The 19510-nt window shown below is 43.0% G+C and overlaps 2 protein-coding genes across 2 annotated transcripts in view; both read right to left on the bottom strand.

The window, feature by feature from the left end:
- Window positions 1-19510, bottom strand: part of LOC145859277 (uncharacterized) — a 296534-nt gene that overhangs the window by 74319 nt on the left and 202705 nt on the right. The gene's annotated exons all lie outside the window — the stretch shown is intronic.
- Window positions 8175-19510, bottom strand: part of inpp5kb (inositol polyphosphate-5-phosphatase Kb) — a 102250-nt gene continuing 90914 nt past the window's right edge. Inside the window, exons 9-13 of the mRNA XM_045690278.2 lie at window positions 18996-19230; window positions 18346-18483; window positions 16149-16229; window positions 15841-15945; window positions 8175-11661 (exon numbers count right to left, since the gene is read on the bottom strand). Coding sequence (XP_045546234.1) covers window positions 11593-11661; window positions 15841-15945; window positions 16149-16229; window positions 18346-18483; window positions 18996-19230 — 628 coding nt within the window. The 3' untranslated portion in view covers window positions 8175-11592. The remainder of the gene's footprint in view (window positions 11662-15840; window positions 15946-16148; window positions 16230-18345; window positions 18484-18995; window positions 19231-19510) is intronic.

Below are 19510 nucleotides of genomic sequence, written 5' to 3'. Positions count from 1 at the left end.
TACACACTGTATAATGCATCATATACCGTGCTTTGCAAAAGTTGGCGTTTTTCCTATTTTGTTGCATTATAACATGTCATTAAATGGATTTCTATTTGGATTTCATGTAATGGACAAACACAAAATAGTCGAAATTGGTGAAGTGAAATGAAAAATATAACTTGTTTCAAGAAATTAAAAAATTAAGAAACGGAAAAGTGGTGCGTGTATCTATGAATTCCCTAAATAAGATCTGGTGCAACCATTTACCTTCAGAAGTCACATAATTAGTTAAATAAAGTCCACCTGTGTGCAATCTAAGTGTATCATGATCTGTCACATGATCTCAGTATATATATATATATACACCTGTTCTGAAAGGCCCCTGTCACGTCCTGACCAGTAAAAGGGGTGATTTGTTATTGTAGTTTGGTCAGGGCGTGGCAGGGGGGGTGTGTTTGTTTTATGTGTTTCGTGGGGTTTTTAGTTTATGTTCTATGTTAGTATATTTCTATGTTTGTTCTAGTGTGTCTATTTCTATGTTTAAGTTTCTTGGGTTGACCTTCAATTGGAGGCAGCTGTTCCTCGTTGCCTCTAATTGAAGGTCCTATTTAGTAGGGGTGTTTTTGTGGGTGGTTGTTTCCTGTTTTGTGTATGTTGCACCTGACGGGACTGTTTACAGTTGTTTTGTTGTTTGTTTGATTTTGAGTTAAATAAAAATAAATATGAGCAAGTCACACATCTTGGTCCCCATTAGACGACAGTCGTTACACCAACACCACTAAGCAAGCGACACCATGAAGACCAAAGACCTTTGAACATCCCACGGAGCACCATTCAATCCATTATTAAAAAATGGAAAGAATATGGCACCACAACAAACCTGCCAAGAGAGGGCCGCCCACCAAAACTCACGGACCAGGCAAGGAGGGCATTAATCAGAGGCAACAAAGAGACCAAAGATAACCCTGAAGGAGCTGCAAAGCTCCACAGCGGAGATTGGAGTATCTATCCATAGGACCACTTTAAGCCGTACACTCCACAGAGCTGGGCTTTATGGAAGAGTGGCCAGAAAAAAAGCCATTGATTAAAGAAAAAGTAAGCAAACACATTTGGTGTTCGCCAAAAGGCATGTGGGAGACTCCCCAAACATATGGAAGAAGGTACTCTGGTCAGATAAGACTAAAATGTAGCTTTTTGGCCATCAAGGAAAACGCTATGTCTGGCGCAAACCCAACACCTCTCATCACCCCAAGAACACCATGCCCACAATGAAGCATGGTGGTGGCAGCATCATGCTGTGGGGATGTTTTTCATTGGCAGGGACTGGGGAACTGGTCAGAATTGTAGGAATGATGGATGGTGCTAAAAACAGTGGAAATATATATCCATAAAAACTCCGTTTAGCTGGTGCGCTTCAGTCAATAATCCACTCGGTTTCCCTCCTTCAAAATGAATACAAAATGAATCCCAAACGTTACCAATAAACTTATCCAAACAAGTCAATCAACGTCAGATCAGAGGCAACTAGAAAACACCTGCCTCCAATTGAGAGTCCACACCCCAATTACCTAAACATAGAAATAGACTAAACTAGACAGAACATAGAAATACATAAACATAGAACAGTGACCAAAAACCCCGGAATACATAAATCAACTACCCCTCTACATAGACACACACACCCCAAACCACATAAACCAAATACCCTTCTGCCACGTCCTGACCAAAATCTAATACAATTACTCCCTCTGCTGGTCAGGACGTGACACAATTCTCCGTCTTAAATTTGATTATTTATTTACATAATAGGGTACCCGAGGATTGATTATAAACATTGTTTGACTTGTTTGGACGAAGTTTATTGGTAACTTTTGGGATTGGTTTCTATGCATTTTGAACGAGGGAAACCGGTGGATTAATGAATCAAGCGCGCCAACTAAACTGACTTTTTGGGGAAATAAAGAAGGACTTTATCGAACAAAACGACCATTTGTTATGTAGCTGGGACCCTTGGGATTGCAAACAGAGGAAGATCTACAAAGGTAAGTGATTTATTTGATCGCTATTTCTGACTTTCGTGACGCCTCTGCTTGTTTGGAAAATGTTTGTAATGCTTTTGTACGCAGGGCACTGTCCTCAGATAATAGCATGGTGTGCTTTCGCCGTAAAGCCTTTTTGAAATCTGACAAAACGGCTGGATTAACAAGAAGTTAAGCTTTTAAACGATGTAAGACACTTGTATTTTCATGAATGTTTATTATTACGAATTTTGTATTTTGAATTTCACGCTCTGCAATTTCACCGGATGTTGTCGAGATGGGGGGCTAGCTCCCAACCTAGCCCAAAGAGGTTTTAACAAAGTAGTCAGTGTAAAATTATTATGAGACCTAGTGAACAACGTCATCAATATTATGAGACCTATTTAACAACATCATTAGTGCAAAACTATTATGACACCTTGCTAACAATGTTATCAGTTTGATGAGACTTAGTTAATTAACAATGTCTTCAGTGTAGAAGTATTATCAAACCTAGCGAACAATTTCATCAGTTTAAATGTATTATGAGACGTTGTGAACAATATCATCAGCGTAAAACTATTTGAGACAATATCATCAGTGTTAACTTAGGGCTAGGGGTCCCGCTAGTGGGACAACTTCCGGTGAAACTGTAGGGCGCGCAATTTAAATAATATGGATTTTAAACATTTATGTACATATAAGTGTCTTATATCAGCTGAAAGATTAAATTCTTGTTAATCGCACTGCACTGTCCGATTTACAGTAGCTATTACAACGAAAACATGCCTTGCGATTGTTTGAGGATGGCGCCCCACATCAAAGTATTTTTCCACCAGCGCAGGTTTCATACATTCACAAATAACGATTAAATATTCACTTACTTTTTGAAAATCTGCCTCTGATTCGTCATCCAAAGGGTCCCAGCTATAACATGTAGCGTCGTTTTGTTAGATTAATCCTTCTGTTTAGTTGGTTCCATCAATTTGAGTAATCCACTCGTTCAACTTGCAGAGAAAGGAATCCGAAAATGTAACACTAAACTTTGTTTCAACAAGTCAAAATACGTTTCTATTTATTCCTCAGATACCGTAAAATGTAACCAAACTATAATATTTCTTATGGAAAGAAGTATGTTCAATAGGAAACCGATTTTAGCAGGTGCGTAATGTCTTCATAGCGTGCGGAAACACGAATTTCCAAGACTGTGTCCTGCTAAAACGGATATTTCTTATTCGTTTTTGAAGTTACACGCCTGAAACCTTGAACATAGACTGCTGACACCCTGTGGAAGCCATGGGAATTGCATCCAGGGAGCTAATTTTCAATATGACCTTTCTCTCAAAATAACAAACATTCTGGTTGGTTTTTCTTTGGATTTTCTCCTACAGTATCTATTGTGTTATAGTCTCCTACAATATTTTACATTTTCTACAAACTTCAAAGTGTTTTCTTTCCAATGCTACCAATTATATGCATATCCTGGCTTCAGGGCCTGAGTAACAGGCAGTTTACTTTGGGCACGTCAGTCAGACAGGAAGTGGAGAAAAAAAGGGGCCTAGCCCTAAGCTCTATTTGACCTAGTGAAAAATGTCATCTGTTTAAAAATATTTTGAGAGCTAATGAACAATGACTTTAGTGTTATGAGAACTAGTGAACAATGGCATCCGTTTAAAAGTATTTTGACACCTGGTGAACAATGTCATGAGTGTCATGAGATTTACTGAAGAATTTCATCAGTGCTAAACTGTTATGAGACCTTGTTAACAATGTAATCAGTTTGATGAGACCTAGTAAACAATATCATCAGTGTTATGAGATTTACTGAAGAATTTCATCAGTGCTAAACTGTTATGAGACCTTGTGATGGAAAAGTCTGTCACTGGCCGCGGGCAGCGTTTGGTACACTAACACACACACACACACACACATTCATCTCGCCTCCCTGCTCTGTTATCAGCTCCGTTAACAATGTGGGTCGACACACAAGTTAACTTCTCCGTCTTAGTACATACATTAATTAAACACTTTATTCTTACCTCCCGTCAGTAACAGTTTATGGTATAAAGAATATACAGACAAGAGTTCATGTTTAATTTAAACAACGTTTATTGTACTTGTCAATGTTATGGATGAGTGAGTTGTTTGTTTGATTCTGTTCCTCTCTCTCTCTCCAGTCTCTGTAGTTTCCGGGTATGGCTGGGATAAGGACCAGAGCTACGGTAATCGGGCTGGCTTTGTAGTGCCTGTCCTAGAATGGCTCGTTCATGTGAATGGGCATATTGGAAGACTCCATGTCAGTAGGGATGGGATTTTGTAAACTTGCTATATTGGTATATTGTATATCATGAGAAACGTGTCACAGTGTATATAATTCAGTATGTTTAGCTGAGTGGAAAATGAAGGCTTTGATGAAGGTTAATTGCTTAATTAATTAGTATGTTCTGATGGGAGGGGCTTCCCCTATAAAAGGAGCCTCTCTTTCAGTTCAAGGGGGGGAACCATTTTGGATTGAGTTGTTGATGGGGGCACCATTTTTTTTAAAAAATTTTTTAGCTGTCCCCTTAATGTATACCTTTCATGGCAGTACTGTTTTTCTTCCGGATTCACTATGCAAATACTCTGTAAATAAACACCTTCGCACAGAAGTACTTTTGAGGATACGCCATCTTTTTATTTGATAGAGGTTAGGTTTCTGGCCTACTCTACGTGACAGACCTAGTGAATAATGTCTTTGGTGTTATGAGACCTAGTGAATAATGTCTTCAGTGTTATGAGACCTTCGGTGTTATGAGACCTAGTTAATAATGTCTTCAGTGTTATGAGACCTCGTTAACAATGTCTTCAGTGTTATGAGACCTAGTTAACAATGTCTTCAGTGTTATGAGACCTCGTTAACAATGTCTTCAGTGTTATGAGACCTAGTTAACAATGTCTTCAGTGTTATGAGACCTCGTTAACAATGTCTTCAGTGTTATGAGACCTCGTTAACAATGTCTTCAGTGTTATGAGACCGTCAGTGTTATGAGACCTAGTTAATAATGTCTTCAGTGTTATGAGACCTCGTTAACAATGTCTTCAGTGTTATGAGAACTAGTTAACAATGTCTTCAGTGTTATGAGACCTTGTTAACAATGTCTTCAGTGTTATGAGACCTAGTTAACAATGTCTTCAGTGTTATGAGACCTAGTTAACAATGTCTTCAGTGTTATGAGACCTAGTTAACAATGTCATCAGATTAAAAGTGCTATGAAACCTAGTTAACAATGTCATCAGTGTTATGAGACCTAGTTAACAATGTCATCAGTGTTATGAGACCTAGTTAACAATGTCTTCAGTGTTATGAGACCTCGTTAACAATGTCATCAGTGTTATGAGACCTTGTTAACCTGTTAGGGCTAGGGGGCAGTATTGACACGGCCGGATAAAAAAACGTACCCGATTTAATCTGGTTACTACTCCTGCCCAGTAACTAGAATATGCATATAATTATTGGCTTTGGATAGAAACACCCTAAAGTTTCTAAAACTGTTTGAATGGTGTCTGTGAGTATAACAGAACTCAAATGGCAGGCCAAAACCTGAGAAGATTCCATGCAGGAAGTGGCCTGTCTGACGAGTGGTGTTTCATCTTGGCTCTTTTTATTGAAGACTGAGGATCTTTGCTCTAACGTGACACTTCCTACAGCTCCCATAGGCTCTCAGAGCCCGGGAAAAAGCTGAACGATATCGAGGCAGGCTCTGGCTGAAACACATTATCGCTTTTGGCAAGTGGCCGATCAGAGTACTATGGGCTTAGGCGCGTGCCCGAGTCGACTGAATGCTTTATTTTCTTTTGTCTGTTTACCTAAACGCAGATTCCCGGTCGGAATATTATCGCTTTTTTACGAGAAAAATGGCATAAAAATTGATTTTAAACAGCGGTTGACATGCTTCGAAGTACGGTAATGGAATATTTAGAATTTTTTTGTCACGAATTGCGCCATGCTCGTCACCCTTATTTACCCTTTCGGATAGTGTCTTGAACGCACGAACAAAATGCCGCTGTTTGGATATAACTATGGATTATTTTGAACCAAACCAACATTTGTTATTGAAGTAGAAGTCCTGGGAGTGCATTCTGATGAAGACAGCAAAGGTAATAACATTTTTCTTATAGTAAATGTGACTTTTCTGAGTGCTAAACTTGCTGGGTGTCTAAATAGCTAGCCCTGTGATGCCGGGCTATCTACTGAGAATATTGCAAAATGTGCTTTCACCGAAAAGCTATTTTAAAATCTGACATATCGAGTGCATAGAGGAGTTCTGTATCTATAATTCTTAAAATAATTGTTATGCTGTTTGTGAACGTTTATCGTGAGTAATTTAGTAAATTCACCGGCAGTGTTCGGTGGGAATGCTAGTCACATGCTAGTCACATGCTAATGTAAAAAGCTGGTTTTTGATATAAATATGAACTTGATTGAACAAAACATGCATGTATTGTATAACATAATGTCCTAGGGTTGTCATCTGATGAAGATCATCAAAGGTTAGTGCTGCATTTAGCTGTGGTTTGGGTTTATGTGACATTATATGCTAGCTTGAAAAATGGGTGTCTGATTATTTCTGGCTGGGTACTCTGCTGACATAATCTAATGTTTTTCTTTCGTTGTAAAGCCTTTTTGAAATCGGACAGTGTGGTTAGATTAACGAGAGTCTTTTCTTTTAAAATGGTGTAAAATAGTCATATGTTTGAAAAATTGACTTTTGCATTTTTGAGGTTTTTGAATAACGCGCCACGGGATTACACTGGCTGTTACGTAGGTGGGACGATTTGGTGCCACCTATCCTAGAGAGGTTAACAATGTCTTCAGTGTTATGAGACCTCGTTAACAATGTCTTCAGTGTTATGAGACCTCGTTAACAATGTCATCAGTGTTATGAAACCTCGTTAACAATGTAATCAGTGTTATGAAACCTAGTTAACAATGTCTTCATTGTTATGAGACCTCGTTAACAATGTCTTCAGTGTTATGAGACCTCGTTAACAATGTCTTCAGTGTTATGAGACCGTCAGTGTTATGAGACCTAGTTAATAATGTCTTCAGTGTTATGAGACCTCGTTAACAATGTCTTCAGTGTTATGAGACCTCGTTAACAATGTCTTCAGTGTTATGAGACCTCGTTAACAATGTCTTCAGTGTTATGAGACCTCGTTAACAATGTCTTCAGTGTTATGAGACCTCGTTAACAATGTCTTCAGTGTAAAAGTATTATGAGACCTAGTTAACAATGTCTTCAGTGTTTTGAGACCTACTGAAGTATTTCATTAGTGTTTCATTTGTGACCTAGTGAACAGATTTTTAAGAATCTATTAAGCCTTTTGGTTTTTAAGTGATCTAGTTTACCCACCCATCAGTTCTCACCTGATCTAGTTTACCGACCCATCAGTTCTCACCTGATCTAGTTTACCCACCCATCAGTTATTACCTGATGTGGTTTACCGACCCATCAGTTCTCACCTGATCTAGTTTACCGACCCATCAGTTATTACCTGATCTAGTTTACCGACCCATCAGTTCTTACCTGATCTAGTTTACCGACCCATCTGCTTTTACCTGATCTAGTTTACCGACCCATCAGTTCTTAACTGATCTAGTTTACCAACCCATCAGTTCTTACCTGATCTAGTTTACCGACCCATCAGTTCTTACCTGATCTAGTTTACCGACCCATCAGTTCTCACCTGATCTAGTTTACCGACCCATCAGTTCTTAACTGATGTGGTTTACCGACCCATCAGTTCTTAACTGATGTGGTTTACCGACCCATCAGTTCTCACCTGATCCCGTTTACCGACCCATCAGTTCTCACCTGATCTAGTTTACCGACCCATCAGTTCTTAACTGATGTGGTTTACCGACCCATCAGTTCTCACCTGATCTAGTTTACCGACCCATCAGTTATTACCTGATCTAGTTTACCGACCCATCAGTTATTACCTGATCTAGTTTACCGACCCATCAGTTCTCACCTGATCTAGTTTACCGACCCATCAGTTATTACCTGATCTAGTTTACCGACCCATCAGTTATTACCTGATCTAGTTTACCGACCCATCAGTTTTTAACTGATGTGGTTTACCAACCCATCTAATAATTGCCTCAAAATGAAAACAGTTCACAGTCCAGAATTTTATTTAACAGTTTTAATAAAATTTCCTACAATACATTTTTTTTTGCACGTAAATATAATTGCCGTTCATCAGTAAGAAATTCCATCCATTGCTTCTCTTCATGAGTAGTAGAAGGGTAGTTCAATCCCAAAACAACAACACACCAAAGGCATATTTCAGAGCATGATTACAGAGACACATTCATGTAGAGAATCAATTACACACTGTATTTAGACATATATATATATATATATAGATATTCATCAACGATTTAAGGAAATTTAAGGAACTGTTATAACAAAGATAGATGATTGGTCCAGCCGGTATGTTGTTGTAAATAACCCACAGTAAACGTAAAACGGTGGTGTTACTACCCGTGGTAGGGTGGTCAACACACGCCATGTCGTTAACATGTCTACATCCGGAGGAACTACCCTCTCTCTGTATGGAACTACCCTCTCTCTGTATGGAACTACCCTCTCTCTGTATGACGATATCGTTAACATATCTACATCCGGAGGAACTACCCTCTCTCTGTATGGAACTACCCTCTCTCTGTATGACGATATCGTTAACATGTCTACATCCGGAGGAACTACCCTCTCTCTGTATGGAACTACCCTCTCTCTGTATGGAACTACCCTCTCTCTGTATGGAACTACCCTCTCTCTGTATGGAACTACCCTCTCTCTGTATGGAACTACCCTCTCTCTGTATGAAACTACCCTCTCTCTGTATGAAACTACCCTCTCTCTGTATGGAACTACCCTCTCTCTGTATGGAACTACCCTCTCTCTGTATGAAACTACCCTCTCTCTGTATGAAACTACCCTCTCTCTGTATGACGATATCGTTAACATATCTACATCCGGCGGAACTACCCTCTCTCTGTATGGAACTACCCTCTCTCTGTATGACGATATCGTTAACATGTCTACATCCAGAGGAACTACCCTCTCTCTGTATGATGATATCGTTAACATATCTACATCCGGAGGACTACCCTCTCTCTGTATGACGATATCGTTAACATGTCTACATCCGGAGGACTACCCTCTCTCTGTATGACGATATCGTTAACATGTCTACATCCGGAGGAACTACCCTCTCTCTGTATGGAACTACCCTCTCTCTGTATGACGATATCGTTAACATGTCTACATTTGGAGGGACTACCCTCTCTCTGTATGGAACTACCCTCTCTCTGTATGACGATATCATTTACATATCTACATATAGTCCAGATGCCGGCTAGTATCAAAGCAGACAAATATTGAGGCATACATTCGCACTCACACGTAAACAAACAAACTAACAAATGATACAATGCCATTAATCCTTACATGTTGAACATACTTTTGAACATAAGTTGTGCGATTTGTGTTTCACTCTTTCAGACACGTACACAAACAGAATCCTGGAGTCACCCTGATTACAGAGAGAAACATTACAGACAGAATTCAATACGTCATATTCAAATATGATATTCATATATATTCAAATATACTATTCATTCATATTCAAATATACTATTCATTCATAATCAAATATATTCAAATATACTATACATTCATATTCAAATATACTATTCATTCATATTCAGATATATTCAAATATACTATTATTTCTTATTCAAATATACTATTCATTTAGAAAGTCTCACTGTCGCTTCATGTACTCATGTATAACGATGATAAGAGTAAAACTTTGTCTCTCTTCAACCCAGGTATACTACCACCTGTTCTCTCTCTCTCTCTTCAACCCAGGTATACTACCACCTGTTCTGTCTCTCTTCAACCCAGGTATACTACCACCTGTTCTGTTCTCTCTCTCTCTTCAACCCAGGTATACTACCACCTGTTCTGTCTCTCTCTCTCTTCAACCCAGGTATACTACCACCTGTTCTGTCTCTCTTCAACCCAGGTATACTACCACCTGTTCTGTCTGTCTTCAACCCAGGTATACTACCACCTGTTCTGTCTCTCTTCAACCCAGGTATACTACCACCTGTTCTGTCTCTCTTCAACCCAGGTATACTACCACCTGTTCTCTCTCTCTTCAACCCAGGTATACTACCACCTGTTCTCTCTCTCTCTCTTCAACCCAGGTATACTACCACCTGTTCTGTCTCTCTCTCTTCAACCCAGGTATACTACCACCTGTTCTGTTCTGTCTCTCTCTTCAACCCAGGTATACTACCACCTGTTCTGTTCTGTCTCTCTTCAACCCAGGTATACTACCACCTGTTCTGTTCTGTCTCTCTCTTCAACCCAGGTATACTACCACCTGTTCTGTTCTGTCTCTCTTCAACCCAGGTATACTACCACCTGTTCTGTTCTGTCTCTCTCTTCAACCCAGGTATACTACCACCTGTTCTGTCTCTCTCTCTTCAACCCAGGTATACTACCACCTGTTCTGTTCTGTCTCTCTCTTCAACCCAGGTATACTACCACCTGTTCTGTTCTGTCTTCAACCCAGGTATACTACCACCTGTTCTGTTCTGTCTCTCTTCAACCCAGGTATACTACCACCTGTCCTGTCTCTCTTCAACCCAGGTATACTACCACCTGTCCTGTCTCTCTTCAACCCAGGTATACTACCACCTGTTCTCTCTCTCGTCAACCCAGGTATACTACCACCTGTTCTCTCTCTCTTCAACCCAGGTATACTACCACCTGTTCTGTTCTGTCTCTCTTCAACCCAGGTATACTACCACCTGTTCTGTCTCTCTTCAACCCAGGTATACTACCACCTGTTCTGTCTCTGTTTGATGGGATATTCATTCTGTTTGATGGGATATTCATTCTGTTTGATGGGATATTCATTCTGTTTGATGGGATATTCATTCCGTTTGATGGGATATTCATTCTGTTTGATGGATATTCATTCTGTTTGATGGGATATTCATTCTGTTTGATGGGATATTCATTCTGTTTGATGGGATATTTCTCCTGTTTGATGGGATATTCATTCTGTTTGATGGGATATTCATTCTGTTTGATGGGATATTCATTCTGTTTGATGGGATATTCATTCTGTTTGATGGGATATTCATTCTGTTTAATGGGATATTTCTCCTGTTTGATGGGATATTCATTCTGTTTGATGGGATATTCATTCTGTTTGATGGGATATTCTTTCTGTTTGATGGGATATTCATTCTGTTTGATGGGATATTCATTCTGTTTGATGGGATATTCATTCCGTTTGATGGGATATTCATTCTGTTTGATGGGATATTTATTCTAATTGAGGAGAGATAGATACTTTGAATTAAGATTGTCATCTGCACATCTGTGTGTGTGTGTGTGTGTGTGTGTGCGTGCGTGCGTGCGTGCGTGCGTGTGCGTGTGTGCGTGCGTGCGTGTGTGTGTGCGTGTGTGCGTGTGCGTGTGTGTGTGTGTGTAGCTAATGAGGTGTTATGATAATGTGGGGTTTATTTGTTCAACCCGTTGACATCCTGTGGAACCATTCCCTCCATAACAGCCCTCTTAGACTCCACAATCTGGATGGGGAGGGGGGTTAGAGAGAGAAGAAGAGATGGGGAGGGGGGTTAGAGAGAGAAGAAGAGATGGGGAGGGGGGTTAGAGAGAGAAGAAGAGATGGGGAGGGGGGTTAGAGAGAGAAGAAGAGATGGGGAGGGGGGTTAGAGAGAGAAGAAGAGACAAAAGAATAGAGGAAGAAAGAGAGAGAGAGACAGTAACACAGTTAGACACTACCAAATAATGAGAAAACAAAAAGATAATTTTTTGACACATTGGAATGAATTAACAAAAAAACTGAGCAAACTAGAATGCTGGCTCTCAAGAGAAGACAGGCTATGTGCAACACTGCCCACAAAATGAGGTGGAAACTGAGCTGCACTTCCTAACCTCCTGCCCAATGTATGACCATATTAGAGACACATATTTCCCTCAGATTACACAGATCCACAAAGAATTAGAAAACAAACCCGATTTTAATAAACTCCCATTTCTACTGGGTGAAATACCACAGTGTGCCATCACAGTAGCAAGATTCGTGACCTGTTGCTAAGTGGCGCAGTGGTCTAAGGCACTGCTTCTCAGTGCTAGAGGTGTCACTACAGACCCTGGTTCGATTCTAGGCTGTATCACAACCGGCCCTGACTGGGTGACGCACAATTGGTCCGGGTTTGGCCGGGGTAGGCCATCATTGTAAATAAGAATTTGTTCTTGACTAGTTAAATAAAGGTAAAATAAAAAGATGGCAATCAGTGAAGAGCAAATACAACCCAAATGTACGTTTATTTATTTTCCCTTCTGTACTTTAAGTATTTGTACATAATATGCCATTTGAAATCTCTTAATTCTTTTGGAACTTTTGTGAGTGTAATGTGTACAGTTCATTTTTATTGTTTATTTCACTTTTGTATATTATCTACTTCACTTGCTTTGGCAATGTTAACATATGTTTCCCCATGCTAATAAAGCCCCTTGAATTGAATGTAATTGAAATTGAGAGAGAGAGAGAGAGAGAGAGAGAGAGAGAGAGAGAGAGAGAGAGAGAGAGAGAACTGATCTGCAGCCCCTGGACTCGCTCTCAAAAAGGAGGAGGTCAGATTCCTGCTGTACCCAGATGACCTTGTCCTACTGTCACCATACAGATCAAGGTCAACAGGAACAACTTAACGATATTTAAGAATTCAGCATCAACTGGACAATCAACATCAACGTTCAGAAAACCAAAGTCGTGATTTTCCAGAAGAAGGACAGGAATCAGAACTCCTTCAAATGAGGAAATACCGTGTTGGAATATGCCCAATGGTACAACTAGCTGGTACTAAAAATGTGACCAGTTTCAGGAAACTATGTTTCAACGACTTCAAAGGAGAGACATTTTAAACGTAAACTTTTTATTTATTTTTTATTTTTGGGGGACAGAAATACATTCTGGAACATGTGAACTTTCATGTGCATTAATAACAAACGTGTCATCTGTAAATACAAATAAAATTGTTACATTTACGACCCTTAGGATAAGACAGCAACCTTAGGGCTCCTGAGTGGTGCAGAGGTTGTCACGTCCTGACCAGTAGAGGGTGTAGTTGGGTCAGGACGTGGCAGAAGAGAAGTGTGTGTTTTGATTGTTTTCGTTTATTTTGGCCGTGTGACTTCCAATCAGGCACAGCTGTAGAGGGTTGTGGCTGATTGGGAGTCACACATAAGTAGCCTACTTTTCCTTTGGGGGGTTGTGGGTAATTGTTCTTGTTACAGTATTTGCACCTGACAGGACTGTGTTGGCGGTCAGTTTATTGTTTTTGTAATTGTATAGTGTTCCGTTTCATTAAATATATCATGAACACTAACTCCGCTGCATTTTGGTCCACTCTCTCTAAAGACAGCCTTTACAGAGGTCTAAGGCACTGCATCTCAGTAGCAAGAGGTCTCACTACAGTACCTGGTTCGAAGCCAGGCTGTATCACAGAGGTCTAAGGCACTGCATCTCAGTAGCAAGAGGTCTCACTACAGTACCTGGTTCGAAGCCAGGCTGTATCACAGAGGTCTAAGGCACTGCATCTCAGTAGCAAGAGGTCTCACTACAGCACCTGGTTCGAAGCCAGGCTGTATCACAGAGGTCTAAGGCACTGCATCTCAGTAGCAAGAGGTGTCACTACAATACCTGGTTTGAATCCAGGCTGTTTCACATCCGGCCGTGATTGGGAGTCCGGGTTTGGCCTGAGTAGGCCGTCATTGTAAATAAGAATTCTTAACTGACTTGCCTGTTTTAAAAAAAAAATGTTTTCTTTAAATTTTCCCACTGGTCATGAATGGCTGACATAATGAGTGGGCTGGACATTCCCGAGAGAGGAGAGAGGATTGGTCATATAAAAGGCTTCTGTCTGTTTGAGCTGGTCAGTCTGTGTTGGTAATCCTGTAGAACGTGGCTTTTACATTTTTTTTTTATAGTGTAGTGGAGCTGCATCAGTGTTGCTCTCTACTTTCTGGAGGACTAAGTTTTGTAATCAGTGGAATTAGAGTATGATAGCTAAAGAGATGGAGGAAACACCTGTCTCCGGATTACATCTTCAAACTAAAGGGCAACCGTGGTATGGCATCCGTGACAGGGAGACACGTCCATGATGCATGATGATGTATACAGGTAAGATAGTCTAGCGTTAGCTAGCTACATTTTCAGGTATTACACGTTTCTAATTTTGGCAGAAAGTGGTTTGATTTCAATTTAAAGTGTACTGTTAGCTAGCTAGCTAATGTTAGCTGGCTGGCCTCCTAGCTAACATTACGTGTATGACATTATTATTCGTATTCCAGAGCCGTTTACTTTGCTAGTTAGAGCCTAATGTTAGCTAGCTAACATTGAACCTGGTTGGTTAGCTCCCAGCTGATTCATGCAGGGTAGTAACGACATGATTTGGCACTATGTTCATTATTGTTTAACTAGCTAACGTTAGCTGGCTGGCTCGTTAGGTAATGTTAGGTGACGTGTGTGATCTTACACGTTGTTTACCTAGCTAGGTTCAGGCTAGCTAGCGTTAGCAAAAAAAAAACGCAATGAAATTGTTGCCAGCAGAGCTGATTAGGCTGTTTTCATGTTATCCAGAGGTAAACAAATCATCGGCCAGAGTATCAACTGTGTGCTCTGAACGCTCCGAGATGGGTGGGGCTAAAGCTGAAGAGGGTGTGAACGATGCTGAATGGGTGGAGACAAAGAGGAGCTCTCCACTAGGTACCAAAACATTCAACGGCCATTTTCTCAAACGTGAGTTTACAAGTTTATCAACTTTCAAAGCAGAATAACTTTCCCATTGTTTCCTAAACTGTAGTGTCTGATATACCATTTTGTAGCTCTGAGTCTCTACTTTTATCTAATGTAAAAAAAACACTTTTTTTCTCATATTTTGCTACATAAGACTGAATCCAGGTGGTGAGTCACAAATCAGGTGGATTTGACCTGGCAGTGAATGGGCTAAAAGCAAAGAGTTTTACTCCATAAAAATGATATATAAAAAAATATATATAGGTATAATATATAGAAAAAACTATAGAAAATCTACATACAGAATTCTGCAGAATTATCCTAAATATCCATCAGAACCTACCAAATAGCGCATGCAGAGCGGAACTCTGAAGATTCCCTTTAATTGTAAATATAAAGGAAATTGAACCCCAAAACATCCTTACAATTCAACGCACTGGAAACCCAAGAGCTGAAACCCTGAAGAGAGTCCCCTATGCCAGCTGTTAAAAACACTAAAACAACACTATTATCCAAACACACAAGGAAATCAATGAAATTGTTACAGAAATTAAAACCTCGTATTTGACAAATTGGGAAAATGAAACTAAAACACAGAATAAACTAGATTGCTATTTGGCTTAAAGAGAAAATACAAACTCCCAGAATATCTCTACTCTGTCAGAGATACAAAACAGGAGACAGATCCAGACCCAAACACAGCCTCAGCGACCACCAACTGGCTATAAAAGGGAGACGCAAAATAAACATGGCCGCCCAAAGAGGAGCGTCTATCTGGTCACTGAACGACACGGGAGGTAGAGACAGAGATGCACTGCCTCCTCTACAACCAAATAAGATCATATCTTCTTGAAGAAAATATCTCGATCGATTCTCTGAGGGAGAAAGGTATTAGTAGCAGATATGTGAATGATTTTCTGAGGGACATTTAATTCCCTAAATGACTCACCTGGAAGTTGTGGCTGAATCCTACGATGCTCTGCATGTTGCAACTGTAGTAGCCCAGAACATACTCTCCTCCCACTAGTGGGACGTCGTCCTTATTCACACACACCTACACACACACACACACACACACACACACACACACACACACACACACACACACACACACACACACACACACACACACACACACACACACACACACACACACACACACACACACACACACACGTTAATACAGGAAACAGGTTAATACAGGACACTGGGACATGAGACAATGTCCTGAACAATACTCAACACACTATTCTGTACCTGCATGACCTCGTTGACCTCTGCTAGTTCACCTTTGACCCAGACGAAGGTAGCGTAGTCCGACGCAGTCTTGAAACCCACCTGCAGAGGGAGACACACACACACACACACACACACACACACACACACACACACACACACACACACACACACACACACACACACACACACACACACACACACACACACACACAGTTCATACCACACACACACACACACACACACACACACACACACACACACACACACACACACACACACCACACACACACACACACACACACCACAGATCAGAAACATCAGAGCTAGCTAGATAGGATGGTGTCCATCACATGTTTACAATCTGTCTGTCTCTCTCTATCTCCCCCCCACCTCTCTCTATCTCTCCCCCACCTCTCTCAATCTCTCCCCCACCTCTCTCTATCTCTCCCCCACCTCTCTCAATCTCTCCCCCACCTCTCTCTATCTCTCCCCCACCTCTCTCCCCCTCCCCCCACCTCTCTCTCCCCCTCACACACCTCTCTCTATCTCTCCCCCACCTCTCTCTCCCCCTCACACACCTCTCTCTATCTCTCCCCCACCTCTCTCCCCCTCCCCCCACCTCTCTCCCCCTCCCCCCACCTCTCTCTATCTCTCCCCACCTCTCTCTATCTCTCCCCCACCTCTCTACCCCTCACACACCTCTCTCTATCTCTCCCCCACCTCTCTCTATCTCTCCCCCACCTCTCTCCCCCTCACACACCTCTCTCTATCTCTCCCCCACCTCTCTCCCCCTCCCCCCACCACTCTCTCTCCCCCTCACACACCTCTCTCTACCCCTCACACACCTCTCTCTACCCCTCACACACCTCTCTCCCCCTCCCCCCACCTCTCTCTCCCCCTCACACACCTCTCTCTATCTCTCCCCCACCTCTCTCTATCTCTCCCCCACCTCTCTCCCCCTCCCCCCACCTCTCTCTCCCCCCACCTCTCTCTATCTCTCCCCCACCTCTCTCTATCTCTCCCCCACCTCTCTCCCCCTCCCCCCACCTCTCTCTCCCCCTCACACACCTCTCTCTCCCCCTCACACACCTCTCTCTATCTCTCCCCCACCTCTCTCCCCCTCCCCCCACCTCTCTCTCCCCCTCACACACCTCTCTCTCCCCTCACACACCTCTCTCTATCTCTCCCCCACCTCTCTCCCCCTCCCCCCACCTCTCTCGCCCCCTCACACACCTCTCTCAATCTCTCCCCACCTCTCTCTATCCCTCCCCCACCTCTCTCCCCCTCCCCCCACCTCTCTCTCCCCCTCACACACCTCTCTCAATCTCTCCCCCACCTCTCTCTATCTCTCCCCCACCTCTCTCCCCCTCCCCCCCACCTCTCTCTCCCCCTCACACACCTCTCTCTATCTCTCCCCCACTCTCTCTATCTCTCCCCCACCTCTCTACCCCTCCCCCCACCTCTCTCTATCTCTCCCCCACCTCTCTCTATCTCTCCCCCTCACACACCTCTCTCTATCTCTCCCCCACCTCTCTCCCCCTCCCCCCACCTCTCTCTATCTCTCCCACACCTCTCTCTATCTCTCCCCCACCTCTCTCTATCTCTCCCCCACCTCTCTCTATCTCTCCCCCACCTCTCTCTATCTCTCCCCCACCTCTCTCCCCCTCCCCCCACCTCTCTCTCCCCCTCACACACCTCTCTCAATCTCTCCCCCACCTCTCTCTATCTCTCCCCCACCTCTCTCCCCCTCCCCCCACCTCTCTCTCCCCCTCACACACCTCTCTCAATCTCTCCCCCACCTCTCTCTATCTCTCCCCCACCTCTCTCCCCCTCCCCCCACCTCTCTCTCCCCCTCACAGACCTCTCTCAATCTCTCCCCCACCTCTCTCTCTCCCCCGCTCTCTCTCTCTCTCTTCCCCACCTCTCTCTCTCTTCCCCACCTCTCTCTCTCTTCCCCACCTCTCTCCCTCTCTTCCCCACCTCTCTCTCTCTCTCCCCCACCTCTCTTTTTCTCTCTCTCCCCTACCTCTCTCTCTCTCCCCCCACCTCTCTCTCTCTCCCCCACCTCTCTCTCTCTCCCCCCCCACCTCTCTCTCTCTCTCCCCCCCACCTCTCTCTCTCTCTCTCCCCCACCTCTCTCTCTCTCTCTCCCCCCACCTCTCTCTCTCTCTTACTCCTCATTGTCTCCCACTATAAGTCTTTCCTCCCCCCTCACCTTGTAAAGTCCTATCCAGTCCCAGGTAGAGGACAGGAAGTCTTCGAGGATGGTGTAGGACAGCACAGCTTCCTGGTCAGCGCTCCACTGGCCCTCAGGACACACACGGACCAGCGCACTGTCACAACGCTTCCTCATCTACAGGGAGAGGACACGGGTTATGTGTGTGTGTGTGTGTGTGTGTGTGTCTCTATGTGTGTGTGTGTGTGTGTGTGTGTGTGTGTGTGTGTGTGTGTGTGTGTGTGTGTGTGTGTGTGTGTGTGTGTCTCTCTGTGTGTGTGTGTGTGTGTCTCTATGTGTGTGTGTGTGTGTGTGTGTGTGTGTGTGTGTGTGTGTGTGTGTGTGTGTGTGTGTGTCTCTCTGTGTGTGTGTGTGTGTCTCTATGTGTGTGTGTGTGTGTGTGTGTGTGTGTGTGTGTGTGTGTGTGTGTGTGTGTGTGTGTGTCTCTCTGTGTGTGTGTGTGTGTGTGTGTGTGTCTCTCTGTGTGTGTGTGTGTGTCTCTCTGTGTGTGTGTGTGTGTGTCTCTCTGTGTGTGTGTGTCTCTGTGTGTGTGTGTGTCTCTCTGTGTGTGTGTGTCTCTCTGTGTGTGTGTGTGTCTCTATGTGTGTGTGTGTGTGTGTGTGTGTGTGTGTGTGTGTGTGTGTTCCTACCTCCAGGTTAAAGATTCCTATGACAGGTTTGTGGTCGCTGACCCCGTAGCTGGGGTCGCAGGTGTAGGTGTCCTGGAGCACTTTGATTGGATACTCCTCCTGTCCGTCATCCGAGTGCTGTGTGGAGGTCGACGCCCTCTCATCCTCGTCATCCTCATCATCCTCAGGGGGCGGGGTTTTGGGTTTGACGCGCCACAGAATGCGGTCGGTCCATGCTGGCTTCCTCTTCTTACCACTGGACAATCAAAGAACACAGGAAGTGATGTCACTATGGGATTAGGTGACTCAGAGAGTTTCATCTCTCTCTCTAAAGAGAGAGATGAGGGATGAGGGGGTGTGAAGGGGAGGGGGGGTGAAGAGGGGTGTGTGAAGGGGAGGGGTGTGAAGTGGAGGGTGTGAAGGGGGAAGGGGAGGGGTGTGAAGGGGGGGTGTGAAGGGGAGGTGGGGTGTTCATTTTGGAAGCTATTTTAGATTCAGTCTTAGTTTTAGTCCTAAAATAAAAAAAATTGACATTT

The sequence above is a fragment of the Salmo salar genome, chromosome 11 (genome assembly GCF_965601325.2).
Source record: "Salmo salar chromosome 11, fSalSal1, whole genome shotgun sequence".
NCBI classification, from domain to species: domain Eukaryota; kingdom Metazoa; phylum Chordata; class Actinopteri; order Salmoniformes; family Salmonidae; genus Salmo; species Salmo salar.
Note: the sequence above shows the minus strand (reverse complement) of the source record. Positions and strands in the feature narration are given on the sequence as shown.